This window comes from Anas acuta, chromosome 4, assembly GCF_963932015.1.
Source record: "Anas acuta chromosome 4, bAnaAcu1.1, whole genome shotgun sequence".
Lineage (NCBI taxonomy): Eukaryota > Metazoa > Chordata > Aves > Anseriformes > Anatidae > Anas > Anas acuta.
Genome location: NC_088982.1, coordinates 69,145,096 through 69,170,457, shown reverse-complemented (window position 1 = coordinate 69,170,457; position 25,362 = coordinate 69,145,096). Strand labels below are relative to the sequence as shown.

Below are 25,362 nucleotides of genomic sequence, written 5' to 3'. Positions count from 1 at the left end.
TCTGCTCTTCTTTTGCACCGTAACACTCTACAGCATCTTGCATCACTTGTTCTGTGCCGGGAACAGGTCTCTTGGTTGTGCCAGGAGTTTACAGGCTGAAAACTCAGCTCAGCTGGGCTGTGTGGGTGTAAAAGTTCTTGGGTGCAGAAGTTCTGTGTTTGTAAGACCACGGGGGCTCCATCCCGTACCTTCACCTCCCCCCTTCTCTCCTTCATGATGACTTCAGGGGAGAAGTCATCCAGTTCAGCTCCAAATTTGGAGTTCAGCTCCAAATCCTACCTGGTGGCTGCACTTCCAGCCACAAGCAAAGTCACCACAGCTTGGTAGCTGAATTGGAGGTGCCAGGGCATTAGCTGAATTCTTCACAGCAGGAAGGAAGACAGGTGTATTCTGCAGAGCTTTAATGATACAGTACAGAAATACGGAAGACCTGTGGTAGTTTTATAGTGACGTTTTATTCAGAAAACAGTCTGTATAAAAATATTTACAAATCCTTTGAATTTCTAAGATGAAATAAAATACTATTCCTATGCCCAAAGCTGCATTTTTGTTTTTTCTTCCAGTGTGTTTTCTCCCTCTTCAGGTTTCTGACATTACAGGCAGCTGCTGAACGCTGCCGCCCCGCTGCGTGAGCAATGCCCAGCCCTTTGCCGCAGCGTGTTGCCCAGCAGGGGAGGATTGCGGTGGTGTTTCAGCAGCACCTCTTAATTCTGGAACACAGCTCTGGACAAAACCTCCTGTCCTGTGTGCTGAATTCTCTGCCTGAGGGAAACGTACAAAATGCAGCCCATTTTTGAAGGGGCAGCACAAGGGACCAAACTGCAGGTGGCGTTCCATTGCTGTGGGATAAATCTAAACTGTACAAAAATACATTTGACTGGAAGTGTTACTCATCCATCACCTTGAAAAGGGCCTTGAAATATTAGGTTTAATTGTTTGGATTGTAATCTAGGTATTATTTACAGAAATGTAATGAGTTCTACTGTTCTTCTTTTGATTTAGGCCCTAAACAGGCCATACAAAAGAAGTCTTTAATGTTTCCAGAAGGCCTGGTTTTAAGTAGCAGGCTCAAGGTTACAGACCGTGCTGCTGAGGGTTAGTAGTGATGGAACTTGCAGTAAATTCTCAAGAGTGCTCCCAATCACCACGGGGTTTTGAAGTGACTGCCTTGTTAACAGGTGTCTGAACCAAGTGTGCACCATGGACATAAATCGCACGTACCAAACTGACTATGATTTTGCAGCAGTCTCCACGTGTGACTCAACAGCCTGGAAGTGCTGGGCTGTAAAATCTGTGTGCAAACATCTGCGTGTGGCAAGCACACGTGCACAGGCCCTCCGCAAGTCAGGCAGGCGTTTGAAACTGTCCCCTCGTAGCCAGGTGCCTTTTCCCTTTGGCACAGAGGCGACTGCTGCCCAGGGCGCAGTGCTGGAGGTGCAGCTAGGAGGTGAGGGCGGAGTTACGCTGCTCTAGTTGCCTCCGTATCTGCGACTAGAACAGAAGAACAACCCATTACCATTTGTCTGCAGAAATAAATCCAAATACTACTTTTTTTTAAAAGGAAGTAAAATTGTCAAGCCTTTAGGTTGTCGTGTCACTGCTTGCTTCAGGACCAGCACACGCAGTCTGTGCTGACGCTCAGTACCATCCACTATCTACAGTATGACATTTTTGAAGATGGAAGTCATTTCTTCTCCATAACAAGTATCCAAAGGGCACCCCAAAAATGTAAAGTGGGTTTGCAGACAGGTACATTACATGAAAACTACATATTTTGGTCTAGTTGGCCCAGAGGCCAGAGCAAGTGCTCCTCGCTGCTCCTAGCAGGCTGCAGTACTGGGGGTTACCATGGCAGTACCAAGGGCACTGCTTCCCGAGGCGCAGTCACTTAGCACCACGCATCACCTTACCAGTTTCCATCGCAGGATTTTAATCCACTCGTCCGCTTCTATCCCGGTTTTGGCGCACAGGTAGTATGTCCTTAGTGGGAACACCAGGCTGTAGGCAAACAATTAGAAATATTTCTTAAATTGCTGGAACAACCAGCAGCTCCAAAAACCCAACCCGTCTGGCCTGTATATTGTGTGTGCATGTTAAGACAGAGCTCCTGTACAGCTCGGGGACGTGCTGGCCTCAGCCCACGTGGACCCAAAACACACTCAGGCACAGAAGCAGTTATGGTGCGACCTGTAGCAATATTTGAACCAGCAGCTGGGCCCTCCCTCGCCAAGCTCCATGAGTCTAGGTGGTGATTATACACACTTAAAGGATTAGGAAAAGAAGTGCCCACAATATACAGGCCTGCCCTCTTCCTCCTCACCAACCAAAAAACCTCTTGCCACTGGCACCCAGTGGCTACATGTAACACCCCCGGCTATTTGGGCCTTCCCAGCAAGGTGCAGAAAGAACAGCGACTTACCAGAAACAATTGACTCTTTCTTGGGAATAGTCAAATTGCACAGCTGAGCATTCCGTTAAGTCGAGTGCCCGAATTGGTTCTGTGGCCTTGAAAATAAAGTGGTTTTAAAATGGGAACACACGGAAACAGAATATAAGGCTAGTTCAGTTCCTCTTTGATGCACATGGACCCTTATACATGCTCCAGGTTTCTCTGGGTGTAGGGGCAACAGGTACAGCACTGAAAACCCAAACTAAAGCAAAACGAACGTCGGTGCTAATGCCAGATGAATGCAGCTAAATGTAAGATACTGGGCAGTAAGCTCAAAGCTGAACAAACAGCAAACTACTGCTGCAGGAAGTCAGAATTAAATTAAATTAAATTACATTAAATTAAATTCAGTAACAAATCAGGTGTCCAGCTGAGGCTCACAAGAAGGAGATAGTTGTAAGTCTTACCAGGCTTAACCAGCTGCTGGAGGTTTAATTAATTCCAAAATGCTCTGGAAGGCTGAAGCTGAGCAGGGAGAAAGGCACAAGGAGAGCTCAAGCTGTGTGTGTTTAGCTTTCTGGGGATAGGCCTGGAGGTGCTAAGGTGCGGGGATGCAGTGATGCATGTGACTGCAGCCCCACACCCTTCAGAGTTCCCTTCTCTCCAGGTGTGAGTCCTTTTGACTCGTTTCTCTCAACCTCACCCTGCTGAGCACCTCATCAGAGGTGGCTGAAGTGAGAGGGCAGCTGCTCTCTGCTCAAACGCCCTCAGCGGCTCCCACAACTGGGGTGCTGCCCTTACAAATGTTACGCTGGAAGCCGAATTCACCATGATTTAACTGAAAGGAACACCGATGGCAAATCCCACAAATACTACATCATTGTTCATAAATGGGAGTGTTCAGGATGAGAGGGCAGGTGCATGCTGTTGTTTTAAAACCTGTTAGGCCCTTGAAATAGGGCTGGGCAGAGATAAACCATTTGGCTGCACTTCTGGAGGAACTCGCCCTGGAGGCGAGTCTTGCAAGGGTAGAGAAACTCTACCTGCATTTTTACTCGGTTTAAGACAAAAATGGAACAGCAACAGAAAGGGTGAACATTTTCCCAGATGCAATAGGTGAAACTATGTGCTAGGTGGAGTGCTAACAAAGAGGGTTTTTTTAAATAAGCAGTTTATGTAAACTGTGCAACCTTTTGAACTCAAAGGATGAAATCAAGGAATGCAAAATATACTTCTGGTATTTGCAGAAATATTTTAATAGCACTGCTCTCCGCTAGGCTGTATGTCAAAACTAACCAGTGAAAGCTGAGCTGCTAGCTTGAAAGCCACTAATAAAAATGCCCTGTAAAGAGCAACTTTAACTAGGAGGTAAGACTGACAGAGCACAGGAGATGTTTCCTAGCTGTAAAACTTAATAACTTGCTCATTAAGGTCATCAGCAAAACTCTGACTTAAGGTCTGACCCCTCTGACAGCATGGGAAGCTGTAGCTTGGTAAGCCGTGATAGATACGCAAGAAGCCAGAGGTAGGAGGAGGTTGCAGCTGCCTCTACAGAGATTCGAAGAGTGGAACTGGTGTTGGCTACTTACTGTCTGGTCTTTGAAATATTTAAGTTCGTTCCTATGCAATGTAAACCACCTCGTCTTCCAGTTCTGAAAGATTAAGAATGGATGGTAATTGCCTTGAGAGAATTTAACACACCACTTCTTGGGAAAGCAAAACACAAATTGTTCCTCTCTGTAGGGGAATTGAGGCCGAGCCATTTCAGCTCTTCATTCACTATCTATTGTGTGTGTGATTATTGAGTAGAAGCAAGGAGTAAGAGGTTTTCTTACCTTGACTATTTTGCCTTGTTTTATCAAATAGCCTTCTTTCGTACCAAGCTGTGAAGTGAGAAGGAAAGGGATTGGGGTTAGAGACAGCTCTGCTTCCATTTCCCACGTCCTCCTCTTTGCCTACATCCATGAGGTGAAGGAGCAGCCTATTCTCAGCAACCCTTCCCTTGCTGCTTGCACTATCCTCATCCTGTGTGCCCTGCTCCCCTTGTGAGGCTGGATCCAACACCAGGATAAACACAGACCTGTGCTGGCTCTAGAGGCAAAATCTTACACCGTGCATCCCCATTCAAGCCTGTGGCCTACATTTCATCAGCCAAACAAAGCAAAATGCTTGCAGTTATGGTTAATTTTTGTTTAGTACACTTGGTTGGCTGTCCCTGTGCATGTTATAACCAGAAGTACCCAGGGTTTACCAGACAGTGGAATTACCCACAAAAATCGCTGTTGAAATTCAAGAAATTTCTTCTTTCAAGCAGCCACATATTTTAGAGGAAAGACCTGTTACATTCCACGTGCTTACTGAAAAATTAGTTTTTGAACTGTTTTACTGGTACCATGAGTGACTCGAGGAGCCTGTGATTTCTCAGACAGTCACTGAAACTTTCTGTAGAGACCTCATGTCAGACTGCTGACCTCTAGAAGCCAGATTCTTGCAGAGTTGGTTACTGTTTGCTCTTGGAAAAAAACAATGCCTTTTATATGCAAGCCAAGTTTCTTTGAAGGCTAAGTGGAAGTCAGACATGAATAGTTAGTTGTAGGATACAAAGTGCTTCTTTCATGGACTTAATAAGCCTGTATTAATGCAACTCTTCCTCTTTTACTCTCAAAGAGTTAGTTATTAATATACTTTCCTCTGTGTTTTGAGCAATACAGTTCTGGACAAACCACCTGTCTCACTTAGATATGAGTTACTAGGGATTTAAAGTCTCTAATTACTGTCCAAGTGAGTCACAGATGTCAGAGCAGATGGCCCAAGTGGATATGAAGATGCTCTCTTGTTTCTCACACCAGCAAGGCATGGCTTCTAACATGACACAGCTTTTTACTAGGGCTGAAAGGGTGGAGGCTCTCCTCTGTCATATTGCTCTTTCTATTTTGGGTGCAAGTCTGTGTTAGAATATAGTAAGCCATCTTCCTTCTTACCATAGAGTAAGGTAAGATGATTCTCAAGTAGTAATAAATTCAAATGAGAAAATGCTAAAAAAAAATCTTTCAAATAATGTACCTATCAGGACACAGATACACTTACTACTAATTTGGTTGTACCACACTTCAGTTTGGGGTTTCCTTTTCCAAATGTGTTCCTGCCTGTCTTTTTAATGGTTTTTTTTGTTGTTGTTGTTTTGTTTTGGTTTTGGTTTTTTGTTTGTTTGTTTTTTGTTTTGTTTTCAAAAGCTCCCTTTTTAAGTGAATTAGAAAGTCAGAGGTGCTCTCTTCCTGCCTTCCAGTTAGGAAGGGGTCTTGCTAACTGAGGAAAAGAATTCTGCCAATCCAAGAAGGCTACTAAAATAATGAGCAATGAGTTTCTGTCTAATCAGGTCCACTGCTCCCTGTCAATTAATCCTCATGCTCACTGAATGAGACTAAATGTCACAGATCCTGAAGCTATTACTTGTTTTAGTTGTTGTGTACTCCTCTCACCTGTGGAGAGAGGAACTTCTCACTGCCTGTAAAGGAGTTCTGCCAAAATCAGGGCTTAGAGTGCAACCTGACAAAGGTATTGTAGCATACAGCCTGACAAGTTTGTCAGAAAGACTTGAGAAGTGCTCATCTTCTGTGTTGTTTTTTAATTCCTGATAATGTTAGTGATAAGGTGGCATTTTAAAGTGAAGTTAATGCAGAACTAAAACCCTCTTTGTACTTTGTTTGGATGGCCAGACTCACCTCGACCAGCTGCAGACAATGTTGTCCCACTGACAGCATCGAGGGTCTCAGAGAAAACAGTTGTGAAAGGCTTTGTCTGTACCTAGCAAATCTGTTTTGCCTTGTTTGGCAAAGACTTCCTGTATTTCAGAACCCATAAAGGGATGAATTACTGGTGTTATTCCACAGCTCGCTCCAGCAATCATACTAAGCTCAGGCCACCAAACATCCCTCACACCAGACGTGACTTACTGAGGGAGCACTTGGAACAAGATCACTCTCTGTCCTTCCCGTCTGCATTGCCGTGTGAACTCGGACAGACTCATAGATGGATGGTTCTTCCACTTTGCATGGATAGGGATGCTTCAACACAATTAAAGTTCCTGGAGAGAAAAAGAGCAGGAGTGAGTCATCTGGTAACATAGTCTTAGAAAATAACTGGCAGTAGCTGCCTGCTTGTGGAACAGTGAACTCGACCTTTTCTTAAAAATGGAAAAGGAATAATGGCTATCTCATGTTGATAAATCTGGTCAAATATTTCAAACCTGCACCATTTGAATAGTTCAGACTTTGTGGAGGACGTCTTCTACAAGAATTCACCCATGCTATGGAGATGCACTTGTTGCTGGATTTACTTGCCCAGTGTCACCATCTTGGCTCTACTGCGTTGCTCAAACAGACTCAACAATGACTTTTGGGCACCTGGATCTGGCTTAAATACATTCCCTCATTACCGTACATGTCCCTTGGTGTGGATTTTTTCGTGAAAACCCTCTTCAGTTCTTCTAAGTAGTAGATAATTAAAACCATCCCGCAATGCATCAAAAAAAAAAAAACAGTGGGGAAAAAGCAAGATGGCAATCCTCAGAGGTAAGTGTCTCACCCTGCTTGAACCTTCTTTCCAGTCACGGAGTAACTAGGTAGTACAGAATAAATGAATTGAATCACAGATTTCATAGTTAGTGAATGCTTACAGATGAAATGCTGACAAAGATTTGCCTTGTGACTTTCTTCAAAGTACAGGCATCTCTTTCAGGGCATGCATGAAGATATGACTACAGCCATTATCACATCTGTTTGTAAGCATCCGTGAAAATTTTAAATAAATGGTGCCTCTTTAAAACTTTTAAACTTACTGGTGTTCACCCTAGGACATATATTCCCTTCCTGTGCATGAGGCTGGGTGGGTAGGCAGGATGCTATATTAGATATGAAGATATGAGGTCATAATTCGTCCTGGTTTTGCCAACTCCCCACACTTGGATGCTGCACAAATCCTTTAATCTGTCAGATAGGCCTCAAAACAGTAAGCCTGCATTACCATCACCTTTTATTATTTTGCCATAGTTCTTCCTAGTTAGTAACATTCTGATTAGGGTGATTTTTTATTCTCCAAATAAGCTCTTCTTTTCTTTTTCTCCCCCATTTTCTGCAAAAAGCTGTGTTCACAGTAGTGAATCCACCTCACTATTCACCACAGTGAAGAACTTCCTCAAAACAGGATCTGCTCTACCTTCTAATCTCCTTGTTTAAAAACAACATCGCAGAGTACCACATGCTGCTGCATTTCCATTTCATGCTGGAATTGTTAGCTGTTGAGGAGGAGGGACTTGAAACCCAGAGGTGATTTGAGTAACTTAAATATGAAATGAGGTTTAAATTATGTTTTGTAATGTGAAGAGCTGCAGAGGGAAGTGGAACCATGACAGCTGAAGTAGCCAACTGAAATCTGCTCACGGGTGTATGTATGGGTGTATGCAAATACGGTATGTTCAGCTTGCAATAGGTAAAAAGTCAAGATCAGTTTAATTCTCTCTGACCTTACAGGAAGAAAATGCTGTGCATAAAAAAAGGAAATTGAGACACACCCCATCACCAGCCTACAGAAACTACTCCTCAGCACAGGCTCCGAGTATTACCATACGTACATTGTAGACGGAGATCCCCGTGGCAGAACTGGCAGGGCTAGTTTAACGTTTCACACAATGCTTGTTTTCTAGTAAGCTCTCCATGTTTCTTCTCCACAAGATACTTGTACAGAGTCATTTGGCAAACACATAAAAGAACTAGTAAAGGCTGTCCTGCAGCAAGATTCTGCTGTTTGTGCACAGTATCTGTTTCTAAGGAGGAAGATAAATTAGCCAAGTTGCTGGAAATGCTAGGTTTGAATGGCTTTTGCTTTCTTGCCTGAGTAATGACTCTATGTTTCTGTATGTTTTCAAAATACTTTAAAGGAAAAACTGATAAACTAAACAGCTAAGAATAACGTTTTGACCTTGTCCCTTTGAATAAAGACAGAAATATGGAAATATTCTCTTCAGCATTAATAAATAGGTTCAGCTCGCCTGTTCAAGAAACAATCTCACAGAACACAGCAGACTCAACTTCCTTTTCATTATCTGTAGTTCAGGAGGAAGTGTACACATTACACTGCAGAAAAATACGTTAATCCATGCAGCAAGCTGAAGTGGCAAATGAAGCTGTAGCAAGACAAGGTTTGTTGGCCTTGGAGCACAATCCTGCAGCTGTCCCAGTACGAAAGATCCACTGTGCTCCACTGACCAGTTTGCAGGGCTGCAACCCTCCACGTTCAGGTAGTGATCAAAGAGCCTGGTGTAGCTCTTCAGACACACAATTAGCTCCAGTGAGACAAAACTTGAATGGAAAATAGAGGAAACCATCACATACTCTTCTGTATTCTCCTGGAGAAGCTGGCAGCCCATGGCTTGGACAGGTACATGCTCTGCTGTATTATAAACTGGCTGGTGATGTAAGTGATGTAAGCCCCTGCTCACTGTTCTAGTAGAGATTGGTTGTCATCCCAGAGAGTTTCAACATCTGCATCTGAAGGAGTGTTGCCTGAATGCCAGCTCTCTCTTCCTCTCTACTGCCATCCATTGTAAAAAAAAAGGCAAAGGATTTTTTGATGGGATGTTCAAGCGTTTTTTTCCTGCACTGTATCGTGTTCAACTTAAATAAATCAAAGAGGCTGCACAGAGCCAGCAGAATTTGATGCGGGGGCCTTAAGGCAACAAGTGAGCCCATCCTTCAGCACTGTTGATTCCGTCCACAGAGATCACGTAACATCGGAGCCCGAATTTCTACTGTCTGCAACACATGTACTGAAGGAATGGGGAAATACAAGCTTTATGTCATCTGAACTCTTTACAGCTAGGCCTGTGGGTGCATGTCTGACTTCACAGGAAAAATTGCTTATTGGCACAAAAGGTACCACCAGAAACTCTGGTCTAAATGCAATACTGAGTTTACTACTGCATTGTTTTGTAAAATATTTTGCAAAGCGACCCTTGAATTTAATGCCTGTGATCTGCTTCTGTTAACAGAGCACCGATGTGTATTTGTGTGATGTATCACAGCCACTGCATGTGGCAGCTATTATTTAATTGGTCACTTGCATATATGATCAATGCGACTCAGAGTTATTTACATACACTTTCTACGCAGGATATGAAAATTTTTGGCACTTATCTGTTTTGACTCATCTTCTACTTACATCTACTCACATCTGCAACTTATTGTTAAAACTGTCACTTTCATGCTAACACACAGCTGTTTGTTGTGGGATTCCAGTCTGGTAGTGCTCATCTCCCTTGTAGGAATAGAGTTTAATGTTTTGACTCTTAATTCAGATAGTGTGCTGGCTGCTGAAGAAGCCTGTGTTTTTCTCCTTTCTTAAAAGCCACACAAATCACTGTGATAGCAAATGAAATCAGCAGACTGATCTGTTCTAGACAGAAAGAGGGAGGCGTCATACAGGGCACAGTTCCTACAAAAAGGGGGAGCGTATCACTGTAGGCTTGTTTGGATGAGGAATTATGAAGCTAAACAATTTCAGGTCCTTTTTCTACTTATTCTTACTGGGGGATTTCAACTCCATATATGAACACTTATTTCCTCACTATAAAAAACTCTGCTTTGGTTTTGCCCTTTTTTCAGAAGGTTCTGCTCCTCCCATTACATGCATATTTTGAAATGCTGCCTTCTCTGGGAGGCCAAAAAGAGCTGATGTCCCTAGATAGCAAAAACCCAGTAAGTTTACGTGTAGTTTGTCTTCATCATAACTTGAGTTTTTGAAGAGGCATATTTTGGATACCTCAGGTTAACACAAATGTAAATTTCTGAAGAGGAGCACTTCAGCAATAGATCTACCTTTTAACATATCAAAAGTTCCTTTGACTCAGATCTGTGTGAAGCCTGACTATAAGCACATTGATACAAACATACATCTCTCCTTACCTGTTTCACTTCCAATTAAAGGCTGATTTGCAAAGTGCATGACTAATTCCTTCAAGCTAGTAAATTCGTTAAATCCAAATTTGAATGAACTTCCTGTGTGTTCAACATGGAAGTGCTTCACAGAATCTTTTCCCCTAAAACAGAAAAGAAAAGTTGTCAAGGCAGAAATACCAAGGGCATCTGGCATGCAAAATCCCTAAGCAGCAGCTTCCACTACAGGACATCAGATCATAGGCTGAAAATCATTGTCCTGGCAGTATTAATGCTGCTATTACTAATAGGCACTAATAGTCAACACATCTGAGAATCGGATTTATTAAGGAAATATAATTGCTGCTTTACAGATGAGGGATAGTGAGAGCCTAGAAAGGCCAGGTAAGTTAAACTAATTATCATTGCCAATAAGAAAAAAGACTTATAAACAAGGTTTCCAGCCTTCTGTCAAAGCAGGATGACACTCCTCGTTCATCTGGCTTTGGTCATGATGCTGTGCCCGTATCACTCAATGTATCTTACTTTTCAGGTGTCATCCCAATCTCACTGAAAACGCTTTGTTGCTTTTTCACTCGTAGGCTGCATCCTTTTTGCACCCCTATTAAGCCTAACTTCAGACAACTAAGGCTTTAAAATTTGTCTGCTTTGTCTCTGTCCTCAGGCAAAGGGCTCCTTTGTGGAGCTGACAGTGGGTGCTGTCAAACAAGAGCCAGGGTCCTTTTCCTGTCAGGGAAGCAACATTATTTGTTTATGAAAGCTGGTGATATTTAGAGAAGTGTGCAAGGCCTCACTTCCTGGATGGGTACTTATTTTGACTTCAGAAGTCAGTGAAGCACTTAGAGCGAGTATCTCTTCTCTGAAAAAGTTACTTCTGTTAATATGACCAGCATCCAAAGGAGTTCGGAGAAAAATCTGGCTCAGGGAAACTGTATGTAGCAAATACACAGACAAATTTTGCAGAAGAAAGGGATTTGCCTTTTCTGTTGTTTATTGCCACTTCCACAGGAGACTGAACAGTACTCAGGACATGGTATTGTAGAACATGCCTCTATCAAACCCTCACGTGCTTTGCCCTACAGCTCAGATACAAAGCGTGCAAGTCAAGTGCAGAGGCCCTATCTACCAAATAGCCACTACAGCTGTTTGCTATAATGACAGTTCTTATCTTTTCATTTAATTTCACAATAAATACCATGTTGCAATGAGAGTAACTTCTACTCTATTTCATTGTTCCTTTCTAGGGTTGGCTAATTCAGCTGGGGAAGGGAGTTTCAGGCAACATGTAGTCTCTCTCCCTGTTCTTCTTACAGCTGTCAGTTAAAACCCCAAGGGACGTCTGAGCACGGTTTCCTTTCACAAATTACAATAACGACTGGTGAAGTTTCTTCAGAGGCAGAAAGTAAAGTAGAAGCTGTAGAAATAATTTTAGGAGAGAAGAAAATGGCAGCTATAACTTCCAAAATAATTCTACAAAGTATATCAGAACAAAAATGAATTACTTCTGCCAAAATGAAGTTTTAGTATTAGTCAAAAAATGCAAAGGAAAATTTAGAGTAGAAAATGGATAAATGAAGTATTTTAAAATCAATATAAGTATTTCAAGGGAGTTGTACCACCACAAAACTGATGTAACAGAGTAAAAGACCAAGCTTCAGGCTCAGGTCTGGAACACTCCATACATACAGTGATGTACAAAGTGACTCTTATGTCAAGAGATGAGTAGAAGAAGATTGGAACTGGCCTGAAGTAGACTTTTCTAGGTGTCATAAGCCTAGAATTTTTTAAAAATGGCAAATATATTTTCATTAACACTTTAGCTTTCATTTCAAATTAGAACAACTACTTAAATTTCATTTTGTTATGATGAGTTGTTTCCTGAGTGCCTTTGAAAACTAGTTTCATGATTTATTTTTTATAAAACTGGGGTAGATTATTCCAAATAATGTTTGGTTGCATTTTACAGTCAAAAAATACTAACTAGCAAGATACAGGTTCTTCTGAAATTACTTCTTTAAGGCAGGCTGTTGTACACACATGCTACCATTCTTCTTTCCAACACTTGCACTCAATTCAGACATTCCTACTCTGAATATCTGTTCTGTAACATCAGCTTCAGACCTCAGTCTGGCACCCTTCAAGCTCCCTCTATAAATGGCTGTCTATAGCAGTAATAACTTGAGCAGTGTGTGTACAGTCATGCTTGCTCCAGTGTCTTCCATCAGAAGTCAGCGACACAGCTGATATTTACCTTTCACACCTCAGGGGATCAGGATATGGGCAAAGTGCACTTTCCTTGGGTTCTGAGTGACTACGCTCCCAAATCATAAAAGCTCCTGGTACTACACATAGAAAGTCACAATTTCAAGGGAGAATGCTGTGTTCCTACCTGCCAGGGTCATGAATAACTAGCATCCTTGTATCTATTAGAGTGACTTTGGCTTAAAAAGTTACTGTGATTCAGCTGAGCTGTGGTTCAGAGGCTCAGTCTGAGGCAGAAATGAGCATGAATGCAATAGCTTAAATGTTCACTAGAGACCGATAAGAACAGATACTACATTTGATCTTTTTTTTTTTAAAAATTCTAATAGAGTGTCATTCAACAGGATTACATCATTAGAAATATATATTAGAATAGTCTGGGCCTTAGAAAGAAATCTAAAGGTCATATCAAGGCATGAGATGCAAACACAGAGCAAGTGAAGAGCAAATGCCAGTTATGCAGCAGTAGATGAACTCGCTTCTGTCTGTACCTTACCTTACAGAGAGGGAATACAAATCTTCCCTTTCATTACTCTTCCTCAAGAGATAGCTTCCATCCTGCCCGTTGGAAAGAAGCAGGGCTTCTGCTGCGTGTCGGGTAAGATTATCATGATACCACCTGGGAAGACAAAAGGGGTTAAAGCATCATTCCCTCTGCTCTTAGTTAACAGCTTCTGCAGAGTTATGGAGCTGAGTTAAGAGAAAAAGGAAGCCCTGCGACTAACACTGCTACAATTCTACGTTATTCTTCTCACAGGCTCACACAGATTGCACAAAACTCGGCTTCTTAAGGCCTCCTTTTGACAAGCTCAGAAAATCATTTTCGTTTTAATAATGAAAATGTGTTCTTCCACAATTTACAGTTGATAGCTTGCTCAATCTTTCTAAGAAGCCTGCAAATTCTACGTGTGTAAGCAACCAGAAATATCCAGACCTATTTGGAGAAGGTGAAAGCAATTCCGGGGGGGTATGCAGGATTCCTTCTCTAATTTCAGAATCTGTACTTCCTGCCCTATCTACACACTTGAGTATGCTTTCTCTTTTGGGGCAGACACACAGCACTTTAGAATAAAAATCTCCTCCCAAACTCAGTATTTCTCAGAACTCAGTTCACCTGCACTGCTACAATCTGCAATTTAGCAGATTCGCCCAAACTTCAATTTTTAATTTGAAGCATGACCTTTTTTGGAGGACGGAGCAGAGGGAAGGAGCAAGGTTAACCAACAGAATTTGATAAGAAAATTTAGACAATATTGCCATCACTGCTGCTCGGCCGTATGTGGTCTGAGGAATGCAGTGATGTTTCTGAACACTTGCTGCATTTAAATTCAGTGAATATTCATTAATTTTTCAACACAAAAAAAATCCGTAAGGAATCCACACAGAATTCTGTGGAAAAAAAATCCTGTGATGAAGACAATGAAATGCTGTTCACAGCCTCATTTCTGCCCAGAATGAGTCAAGATAGAAACACCTGATTTGTTTCAACAGAAAAGGATGTAATTCCCCAGACTGAAGACAGAAAAAGGGCCACAGCTATAAAAGGCTGGAGTGCCAACCCCATAAGAGATGCTGTATGCAGATAGGAAAATGTCTATATACACACACCAGGACTTCTGGTGCAGAAGAAGGAGAGAATACAGGGTCACTGGTACTTCTCCCCTCCTTTGTATGGGGGTGGTGCTGTTTCTCCTTCCCCTTCCTCTAAAGAAGGCTCTTAGTGTGTACAGTCTTAGCCTGTAGTTTTGGGGTCAAAGTCCATAACTATTTCAGCTATTGAAATATAATTTGTTTGACAGCAGAAGGTTGGATCACAGCATTTTCCGGCATTTGTATCACGACAGTCTTCAAGCCGAAGTGATGTGTAACTATACACTCTTTCTCCTTATCTGTTCATTACAAGTTGCCACTGAACTTGGCATCTCCCACAAAGTTTTAACTCTGAATTTAGCTGGCTGCCTACTTGAAAGGCCAGCTGGCTGATAAATTGCTTTATGAGAGACCTCAGACTGTTAACCCTGTGCAAGACAAGCTCTACGTGAAACTCAATACAGGCAGAGTATCGCTGCTTTGGCTCTAGGACGTGCTCTGTGGACCATCTACACAGTAGAATAAAATAATGAGTATTTAAAGATCAAAGTGTCATCCTCTGAAACACCTGTCAGCCACAATCTGCTTTGGGATTAACTGCCCAAGTAACAGTCAAAGGTCAGATCTGTTCTGATGGGATGAGGATCACAGCAGCTTGCAGGGTTGGCTGGATCTACAGCTGAGAAGACAACGCTGTGTTTTGGGTAGGATGTGTCATCATGCTTTTTCTTTCACGTCTGTGCAAAAGAAATATATTCAGAAAACGTCAAAAAAGTGGTCATTTTCATAAAGAAGACATGTTCCGTTTGAGGTTGCTCATAAGCGTGCTGTTACCTTACTTCCAAAAAGCCTTTTATTTGGATTTTAAAGCAGATGTCACCTAAGTTCATAAAATGTTCTGCTTAAACCTCTTTACACACAAGAGCAACTAATGAAATTCTGCCCCTATGGTAGCAGAGCCTGGGGGGAGTACTTGGGAAAGTAACTTTGGCATAAAGTGGGTATTTAAATCAGCTGCAAAGGTTGCACCACTCTTCTCACATAAATATGCTGTCTCAGACAAAAATCCCTCAAATATTACCACGGTCATCTTGTTCAGCTTAAAAAATAGAAGTGAATGTGAAGCAATAATGCAGCTTTCACTGCCAAAGTGGCTGTGTTACACAGCTATTTTTTCCCCTCTGTTGTCACAGATGGCTCAGTCAGTAACAACTGTCAGGTTACTTGGCTATTCCACTCTGAAAATGGTCATTCAAAATTCGTTTCAATAACATAAAAGCAGGTCCCATTTAAAAGGTCCTTCTGATCTCCTCACCCAGTCTATCTGATGACACAAATAAAAGTAAACAAGGCTAAAAAGAAACCCTAAAAACCTTGTAGTTGGATACTGCTAGATGCACTTCAATTGAATTTAAGTATTTTTCGGGGGGAGGGAGGGGGGAGAAATCCTTCTTTTTTTTTTTTCTTTTTTTGGAAAAAATCTTGAAGGCAGTTCCTTGAAATTTGCAGTCAAAATGCAGGATTAAAAAATAAATACAATCATGGTAATTTGATGAATTAGCTGTTGTGTGCCGACTGATACCAAATGAACTTTTAAGATAGCAGCCTGAAGTTTGGTCTTTGTGGGTATCAAGGAGGGGAGACATGGCTCATTCAGCAGCATGTTATAAAGGGCCACCACCCTTACCTTAAGTAGATAGAAAACATATTGTATCTACTTCCCTGACTCCTTAAATCAATAAATTAGTTCAAGTTGAAAGACACTACAACTACCTATCTATCTGAGGTCATTAGGAAGCTCTACTTCAAAAAGCTGAATTATCTGGTCCACATTTTCATTTTGAACAACAGCCTTACATACTGGGATCTCCCTAAAGGTCCTTCAAAAAGTCAGCTCTATTTTGACATAACTTAAAGAGCTTGCATTTACTGCAAAAATTCTGGAAATATGCTCAGTACTCTGACACGTGCCAGACTGAAAATCACCAGGAGAGCAGAAATTGTCTTTTACTCCTGACACAGACCTCTCTGAAGAATATGGGGGGAAAGAGAGAGGAAAGTCCTTCCCTGACTCTGAGCCTCTTCTGCCCTTGGCCTTGCATGTGCTCGTGTTGCAAGTACAAACTTCTGGGAGGTGTTTTGTTTGTTTGTTTGTTTTTCCCAGTTACTTTATTTCTCCTATCAAAACTCCCGTACACTCCACAATGCTATTCCTCCTGCTCCTCAGGGTGGAAGCATCTGCTGGGCCCATCGACAGCATGTCTTAAGGCAGGCGCACATGATACTGACACTACCTTTGTTTCTCTCTGGAAAATAACACTTTTTCAGAAATCAGACCACCCTTTAGATGAGATTTCATCAGTGACAGCACAGGACGGGCTCTGCTGTTGTCACTGTTACGATGAGGAGGGGGCAGAAGAGAGACGGTGCCCCAGGAAGCCAAAAGCCGCCACAGCACACGGCCTTCTCCTCAGGATCTGCGCACCAGCGGGACTTCCCCGTGGTGGCTGACACACCACAAACCACATCTGTACCAGCCATCTGTGCCATTAGAGATACGCCAGTCGGTGCAGGCCCAGGATAGGGCACTTTGACATGAAAACTTATTAATTTTTTGAAGATCTCTGTGTAGTTAATGCAATGAGTAGATCTCTCACCACAGCAGTGTTTGGGGTGGGAAGCTCCCTCTTCAGGTAAGAACAGCATCCCCAAAGCATGCATTTGTTCTTTAATAACCCAAAATACTTCAAAGAAAAATGCTATTGAAACATCATGTCTAGGTTCCCTACAGATCAGGCATGTCATCTGCCATTTCCAATAATGCCATTTGCAAAGATATGGTATGGGTATTTTTCCAAAATGTTTCTTTTCCACCCATGGGGCTGGTGAATAAATCTGCAGTTGGCATCAGATGTATTAACTTTCTATTAATATTGTATTGGAATACACGAGAAACACAAAATCCATGGTTGACATAAGGGTAAGTGCTGAGAGACGTGGCTAATCCTCTTCTCAGACATTTCTATATGCAACTGCTTCATGTCCAGCAGCAAAGCTCAATCCTCTTCATAAAAACAACAGGTAGCTAGCAGCTGCACAGAGCACAGCAAGTTTTCACTGTCGTTTGCTTCTCATGTCTGAAGCGATGCTTAACTCTGAAGTACGCCTCGCTATCAGAAAAATGCAGTAGGGCTTATATTTTGTGTCCTCATCAGATTATGTTCCCAGGTAGTTACAGCCTGGATTGAGTCAGATACTCTTCGTACTTTTGGGTCACTTCTGTAAACGCTCAGGCAATTTCAAGTTCCTTCTCTGAAACGGGAAGGAGAGTCTCAATATTCAGCTGAATTTCAGCTGAAGCTCCCTCCCCTGCTGCAGTAGGTGCACTACTGCTTGCTCTCCGTGGGCGAGCGTCCCTGCAGACAGCACTGTGGCTGCCTGAGCTGCAGGAGCCAAGCAGAAACGCCACAAACTAAGTCACCTCTCATCCAGCTCTGAAAGGGAACGGAGATACACGTCAAGGGGAGACGGTCTAGAAGTGCTCTCAGTAGGACTTCATTCCTAAATTATTCAGAGCAGCTATTTACCCTGGTTGCTGTTTGTTGTTATGGTGGTGTTGATAGATCTTGGCCGGTTTTGCACCTTTTTATGTATAAAAGGTATCTTCTACCACAGCAAGTTCAATTACTTTATACTTTGAAATTATATAGTAGCTTCAAAGATGTATTCCAGTCCTTAGTTTAAAGAAGTAGTATACTGCAGTGCTTGATTTATCTCCTTTGGCTGGACATGATGCTCTTCATGTGCATTTACCCCGAAAATGACTCTACAAAATGGCCTCGCTGGTTTCTCTAGTCTCTGCATGCTGCACATTAGCAACTTCAAAATCAGAGATGTCAATTTCCTTTTCCTATTCAGAAACACTAGAAATATTACCTATCACCTTCATGAAGGGCTCCTTGTATGTCACGTCAGTGAAAGCAATGATCTGGCAGTGTTTTAATTGCACGAGTTGACAGAGCTCTAGAGACCCTACAAAAGGGTGAGAATGTTAAGAGAGGAATTATGGGTGGCAGACAACCAAAATGGTATTTAATAGACATCCTTTCAATGTGTCACACCGAAACACTAAGTTTCAATGTGTCACAGTCAAGCACACACCCATGGAAAGTACTTTGCTGGAATACAAGGGTGCCACCTCATAGGAACATTAATTAAAAAATAGAAATATAAGGAAGTGGCTTCAGTGTATCCAACCTTAAAATTCACGTCTTCTATCTGCAGGCTTTCACTAGTTCAGCTTCTGCTTCTCACTTCCATTTTCTCTCCTCCTTTTCTCAACTGACTTTGTTCTGTGCTTCACACATTTCTTTGGCCCACTTTCTTGCTGAGTTAATTTTGACCTTGTTTACATTAGAGATATAGATGAAGAAAAAAAAATATTCTGACCATTTCCTCTGCCCTGGTCATATCAGCTCCTCATCGCAGAACCAAATGTTATCATAGTCTGATTCACGTCTGTGGTCTGATTTCTTTTCTCTTACTAAAACTAAGCATGAAGTTGCTCATGCTTAGACTTATTCAGTCTTACAAACACTGTTTGTCACTATATTGTCAAACCTGGAGCAGAAGAAACAAAAACTGTGCTACAAGAGATGACAACGCTGGAGCTACAAAGGGAAGAACGCTACAAAAACCTGGCTCCCCTTCCCACATTCCTTTCACCTCTCAAAGACAGAAAATAAATCAGCGTTGCCTAACCTGTATTATGTTGGGAACAAGGGTGCATTACCAAATCAGTCTGTAATTACTTGAGATGACAAGATATTCCACATTCTCATCGCTTGCGCAAATAAAAGAACCACAGCGTGGAGTTCCCCAAAACTGACATTATACGTGATCGGCTACTGGAGTTTCACTCTGCAGTACTCAGGCTGTCCTTTTAGCAAGAGTAACAGCAATAAATGCAACTGGGAAAAGTGCTGACTCCAGGAAGAGACAGAGAGCTCTTGAGAGAAGACTCATAAAGTCAGTTTCCTTTTCCTTTAAACCACGATGTGTCTTTTTTGACAAACTTCAAGGCTCCCTTTCAAATATTTTTGGAACATTTAGATAAAAAATTAATGAATGAGGTAACATGTTTTTAAGTTATGTTCTGGTTTTGGTCTTCCTATGCATTCAGCATTAGTTACATCTATAAACACCCCGACAACAGAGCTGACAGGATTCTGGATGTCCACTTTGAACTCTTGGCTGCCTGACCACCAAGCCTATCAAATAGTTTAGATAGCTTCAAATAAACAAGCCGCCATCTTCCCACAGACTGAGCGACTGAAAGAAATTGTTTAAAATAACAACAAAAAGCCAAATCCATCACACTTGCTATGATGTAAAGGGCTAGAAAGTTCTTTATAAATACCGAGTCTTTGCAAAACTACTGCCCAATTTAATTAGATATGCCTAGACCTCTCAGTGCCTATGATTGTCCCTGATAACAATTTGGATTGTTAAAATCTCATTTGTTTATTTTTATTTTATTTATTTATTTATTTTTGGTGATGGGTGATACACCTCTAGCAGGAGCAAAATAACAATGGGGTTTGAGTATATTGATTTTTTTTTTTCCTTCTCCCTTCTGCATTGCTCTTAACAATGCACTAATTACAGTGTAATTACAGGAGCATTAATCTAGACAAGCTCAGTGAATACCAGGTCCTCCAAACCTAGCAGAGTGTCTGATAGGTTTTGCACTGTACACCCAACTGCCCTGTTGTCAACTTTCCATTTTGATAACCAGCTAACCTGGTAAACTCTTAAATTATTCTGGTACCAATCTCCTTTCCCTTAAAAGTTAAAAAAAGTGCTTCCCATTTCACACTTCTTCAAACCTTCTCCAACTTCTTTGATTTTTGCACAGCAAAGCAGAAGCTGTAAAATAATGTGTTTCATTTTTTCCCAAAGGCATGTGAACGTCAAAGTCGCTCCTCATTTGAATGAGCTTTTTCTCTGTTGGTCTTTACTACGGCAATGACCAGAGTCGGGGCTCATTTGTTCTAGATGCTACACTGGGTGTAAGGGAAACTCATCACTGCCATAGCACCAGGGACTAAGGTTATGGGAAAAATGTTGCGGTGGCTGAGAATTGGATGTTATGGGCTGGGGAGTGACATGTTTACTTCTTACAACTGAAGAAGTATTTACATTAACAAATCTTTTAGACCATGCCACCAGCACGTTTGGTGTGTGACAAATTTTTTCCTCTTTAGGAAAAAAAAAAAAAAAAAGTGGACTTAGTACTACCCCCCAAAAAAGAAGTGCTTTATTTAATGATTTGAAGGGAGTCTTTGTTTGGCATTGCTTATTGAGTTCATTTAATTCAACACACTGCACTGAAGGAAATGCTTAGTATTTTGGAGTAGCGTGAGAAGTTTAGATCTTGCCCCTAAAGCAGAAATAACGAGGCTACAGCTTTAAAAAAACATCTTTGTAGCTTTCTCATTTGCAGTCTTCCATTCTCACTTGTACGCAAGCAGACTGCAGTCCTATGGGACCATCAATTAGGATGAACTTCCAACCAGCAAAGTCATTTATGAGCATAGGTCACTGGCATAGATCAGCTCAGGCCACATAGTCTAAAATAGTCTAAATAAATGAAAGTCTGGCAACTTAGAATCATGTTTTCTGCAGCAGCTGAAACTCACTTTTTTTTTCTTTTCTTTTTTTTTTTTTTTTCCTGTAGCCTTTTTTTTAGGATGAGAGTAATCTTACAATTGTACAGGGAAAGCAGATAATGCCCACTCTGGCTACTATTACAAAAGTGACTACTTCATTTTGTAAGTTAGATGCTTCGCTAACAAGGCACTTCATTACTAGGTGCTTCCAAATATGCAAACTTATTAGCTGTATGGAGATAGTAATTCCAAGCCTTTGTATTCCAACCTCTTCACTAAGTGAATTAATCCCTAAAATAAACAGTTATTCAGTCCCCATCCGTAAGTACCCAGCAAGCAAAAGTTTTGCTTTTTTCTTCTTTTTGAATGCAGAGATGACACCAGAGCCTGTTTCCTTTTTCAATATCATCACTGGTCTTTTTTTTCTGCTTTGTCTCCCCTCCAGTTTGCTACCACAGCCCCTTCCCTCCCTTGCCTTATGGTTGCCACCTCTGCTGCTCCAGCAGCCCCAATTTCTTCCTACCTACAGCAATGCTGCCCATGGAAAAAGCAACACAAGCCTTCCCAGTATAAAAAGCAAAACTAGCTAGAGTAGACAAAATGGGCGAGACACGTCAGACTGCCAGCGGCAAGGAGGGAATGGGATCTGTGGCAACCTGCAGCCTTCCTTTTGCTCCTGGGGCTTTGTTTTGGGGCGAGGAGGGCACCTTCCAGAGGGCTGGCGGCTGTCCACCACCCACTCCTCTCGCTGCCAAAGCCCGAGGTGCCCAGCAAGGTGTGGAGCTGGGGTGGCCAGGGTCCAAGCCAGGCTGCCCACTGGGGCTGAGGATGCCCAGAGGACGGGCTCCGGGCTTGAGGGGAGTAAACTGACGGCCAGAAAAACTCCATCCCCTGGTCCTACATGGGGACACCAGCACAAAAAGCAGTGTCTTCCTGATGCAGAGATCTTAACCGACACAGAGCTGTGCCATCCTGGAAGAGCTGTAACCCCCTGGTTATATTTGAAGCTCCTGCTTGCACTCTGGATTTTTCTAATTAGGATTTATTCCCCACCTGCTGCGCACCACCATCCCCTGTACACCTGTTGCTCTCCCGGACCCCATCACCCAACAGGGTACCAAGCCCCTCTAAGCGGGCTCATTAGCACAAACCACAGCGTTTCTAACTCCACTTTTTATTAATAAAGTTTATTTTTAACCCCACACTTTGTCATCCAAGCGGGCACCGCCACCCCCGCGCTGCCCCCCTACCCCACTTCACCCCACCCCACCCCGCCGCCGCCATTTTGCGCGGGGCGCCCCTCGCCCCTCCGCTGCCCCGCGGGCCGGGGGCCGCCATTTCGCGGCCGCCCCCCCGCTGCTTACCCCAGGGCCCGGAGCTCCTCGTCCAGCCGAGGAGCGGGACGCGGCTCTCGGCTCTCCGTCATCGCCTCCGCCCCGCCGGGGGACGCCGCCGGCCCGCGGTGGCCTCTGCGGGGCGCTGGGGAAGTGCACGGGCGGGTGCCGGCCGCTCGGTGCTTGTCATGAGTGGTGCAGCCCGCAGAGCACCCCGGGGTGGTACTTGCTGCCCTCATGAGCGCCCGCAGTCGGTACCCCGGCGTCTTTCGTGTGCACGACGAATAAACCTTTCTTCCTGCGTTTGGGTCACGTTTCATCTCTGACTTACTTGTGGTGTTCCTTCAGCTGCCCCAGTAATAGGTTGCAACTTGTTTTTTTTTTTCCTCATGCGGATCAGAACTGACGGAGATCCAGCATGCGTGAGAGTCAACATGCGTACACACCGCTCACTCCTTATACAGGCTCTCATGTTCAACACACTGATGAAACACACTTTTATTATTGCTTTCTGAAGCTGCTGTCCCTTTTATCTATTTGTTTTCTCAGCTTACTGAGCACTCTTTTACACTCATAACTGCAAGTTCAGGTGTAAGTGATTTCTCCAGCGATTGTCATCCCTCTCCATGTAAATTTTAAAGAGATCATACTGGTTGCCTCTTGGAAACAGGAATAGGAAAATATTGTAAAAGATTGCCAAAAAAATATTAATGTGGTATCTAACAGGGAATGAAGTTTTATTAGATGATGACTGAGCTCTGTGAAAGAGAAATTTCTTCGTGTTAGCTAGTGCCCGTCCTTCCAAACAGTTAAAAGACTTTTTGCATACTAGAGGATGTCTGTAATCCCTAATACATCATGGGCAGTAATTATGACAGTTCTGGCAAATTCTTATCTTCATTAAATTATTTGCTAAAAAAAAAAAAAAAAATGCAGGGCTCTGGGAAGGGGAGGGAAGATACAATACTATTTTCCAGTCACACACCAAAGTTTTCACTAGGTATCCAACACTGAAAACAAGTTGTTTCTAGAAGAACTGATATTTCAAGAGGTCAGAACAACTATCTGTTTTCTCATAAGTAGTCATTTGAACAATGTGCTCAGTGTGGAACTAACATTAATTTGGAACAGGCTCATTAAAATCCTACTGCTCCTGATGCTCTCAGTGAATCGGTTTTGGAAAAGTTTTTTCTACCCTCCTAAATAGGAAAAGCTTCACAGACTGTCCTAATTTTTTTTTTTTTTTCTGTCACTGTGCTTTTCTTGCTTGCAAGTTTCTCATCTCCTTTGCTTGACCATTCATCTCAGCAGCCAAGCGTTCAGCTGTAGACAGATTTCATAAATGAGCTGTTTTTGTTTTCTCCTTCCTAGCTCTGCCTGCTTTTGCCCCTTCCTTTATCACTTATTGATAGCTTATGACCAGATATTGGCTTTGCTAATCTGGTCCTGAGATCCATGACTTTCAGTTAAATAGTTGGTTTTGACATCTCCACAGTTTGCTTGTATTTATTTTTTTTTTCTCCTGATCTGAAAGCTGCTTGGTTTTCAACAATGCTTCTGCTTAGTCCATTTCAGGTTATCATGTTTGCTTGTGTTACTAATATATGAAGAAAATTAAAGAGACTGGAAAGAAATCAATTAAATTCCAAACAATGATAAGCCACAACTGAATTTTAGCAAATTCTAATTATATCACAAATTGTTGTAAAAGTTCAGCTTTGCAGGCCAGAAGGTAGTTTCCAATCCTCCTTCATGTTTGTGCACCAGTGGCTGCGGTGGGAGAGGGTTCCCATCTCAGAGCAGATGCTTCCTCTTACTCTGCACCTGGGAGTGCAGTTTCCTTTTCATTTACAGAAAAAATGAAAGCAGAAACTGAACTCTCTTACAGCATGGATCAGCCTTTCCTTTAATCAAGTCCACGTAGTAGTTTTTTACACACTTCAGCCACGGAAAAGATTCCCAGGTCGTATTTCCCAAAAGCCAACAGGCTCTAGCGACAGGGTATAGGTCCCATTCCCAAGACAAAATCCCCATGGATTTGTGTGTGTTTTGAGCACTGTGCAGAGCAGACCTGTAGGTAGCAGCAGTGCTCCAGTGCTTGCTGTGCAGTCCAGAGTGCTGCTGAGCACAAAGCATCCCTGCGAGAGACAGCAGAATAAGGTGCCTCTTTGGAAATCAGTGTATAGTTGTTTTATTTATTTATACATATATATATATTGTTGTCTTTTTCTTTTTCCTTTTTTTTTTTTTTTTCATCTCCTCATATCTTTCAGTGATTGTAAACCAAAAAGTGTGATTTAATTCAAGCCTTGAACTCTTGCTTGAATTGCTGTCCTGCAGGAGAAAAAGAAAAAAAAAAAAAAAAGAAAAAAAAAAACTATCATTTTAATTTCAGATCATAATTAAACAAAAGGAAAACTACGATGAGGAAAATGGGGAGGGGAAAACCTATTTCCCCTATATATAAAAAAGATAGCTTCTATCGCTGTGCAACCAATAAAACTGATACAGAGATGTAAGTGCTGCAGAAGTAGAGTTAAAGAACTACAAATACTTTACGGGACTTGACAGGAAAGAATAGAAAACTTTATTTTTTTTTCCATTTTATTTTTTTTTCCACTTTATTTTTTTTTTCCATTTATTATTTAACCTCACCTTCTAACGATCTGAGTGGACAGCTATGAACCAACCAAAACAAATACTAAAGGGAACTCCAGGAATTACAGGAACTACAGAAATCCTTCCAGTGTGTTCATGGACACACCAATACCTTCTGCAACTAATTTGGTTCTTCCCTTCTGAATGTGTCACAGATTGGCTGGGAGTGCTTATTGAAAAACACTTATTCTGTTTTCTTGGTTGGAAGGCACTTGATGCACTAGGTATCAATGCATTGATGACTTTTTCTTCACACATTTTGAGATGCCCGAGGCTTATTTATTTAATGTGTTCCCGATTTATGTGGCACATTTACAAAAGGTGCCGGCTAACCCAGCTTTGTCTGTGGTGTGTTCAGACAGGAGACGCAGAACAGAGGTGGGAAAAGGGATGAGAAATTACCAAGGTTCTTAGGGAAAAGGGGCTTGAGTAAGTGTTGGGCGTAAGGAGGGGTTGTTCTTCCTGCAGTTTTCTCTGGCCATCACCTCTGTACCTGGAGATCACTGTAG

At 42.2% G+C, this 25,362-nt stretch overlaps 1 protein-coding gene across 2 annotated transcripts; it reads right to left on the bottom strand.

The window, feature by feature from the left end:
- Window positions 1-436: 436 nt before the first annotated feature.
- DAPP1 (dual adaptor of phosphotyrosine and 3-phosphoinositides 1) lies at window positions 437-22,619 on the bottom strand. 2 transcript variants are annotated; one of them, XM_068681817.1, is made up of 9 exons: window positions 22,226-22,593; window positions 13,097-13,219; window positions 10,348-10,481; window positions 6,343-6,473; window positions 4,225-4,272; window positions 3,979-4,041; window positions 2,420-2,505; window positions 1,911-1,998; window positions 437-1,491 (listed from the first exon to the last, which is right to left on the bottom strand). In XM_068681817.1, the coding sequence occupies exons 1-9, from the start codon at window positions 22,513-22,515 to the stop codon at window positions 1,441-1,443; spliced, it is 1,014 nt and encodes a 337-aa protein (XP_068537918.1). In that variant the 5' UTR covers window positions 22,516-22,593; the 3' UTR covers window positions 437-1,440. The 2 variants fall into 2 exon arrangements, with proteins under 2 accessions (XP_068537918.1, XP_068537919.1); XM_068681818.1 differs by lacking the exon at window positions 3,979-4,041 and having other exon boundaries at window positions 22,226-22,619.
- Between the last annotated feature and the right edge of the window lie 2,743 nt (window positions 22,620-25,362).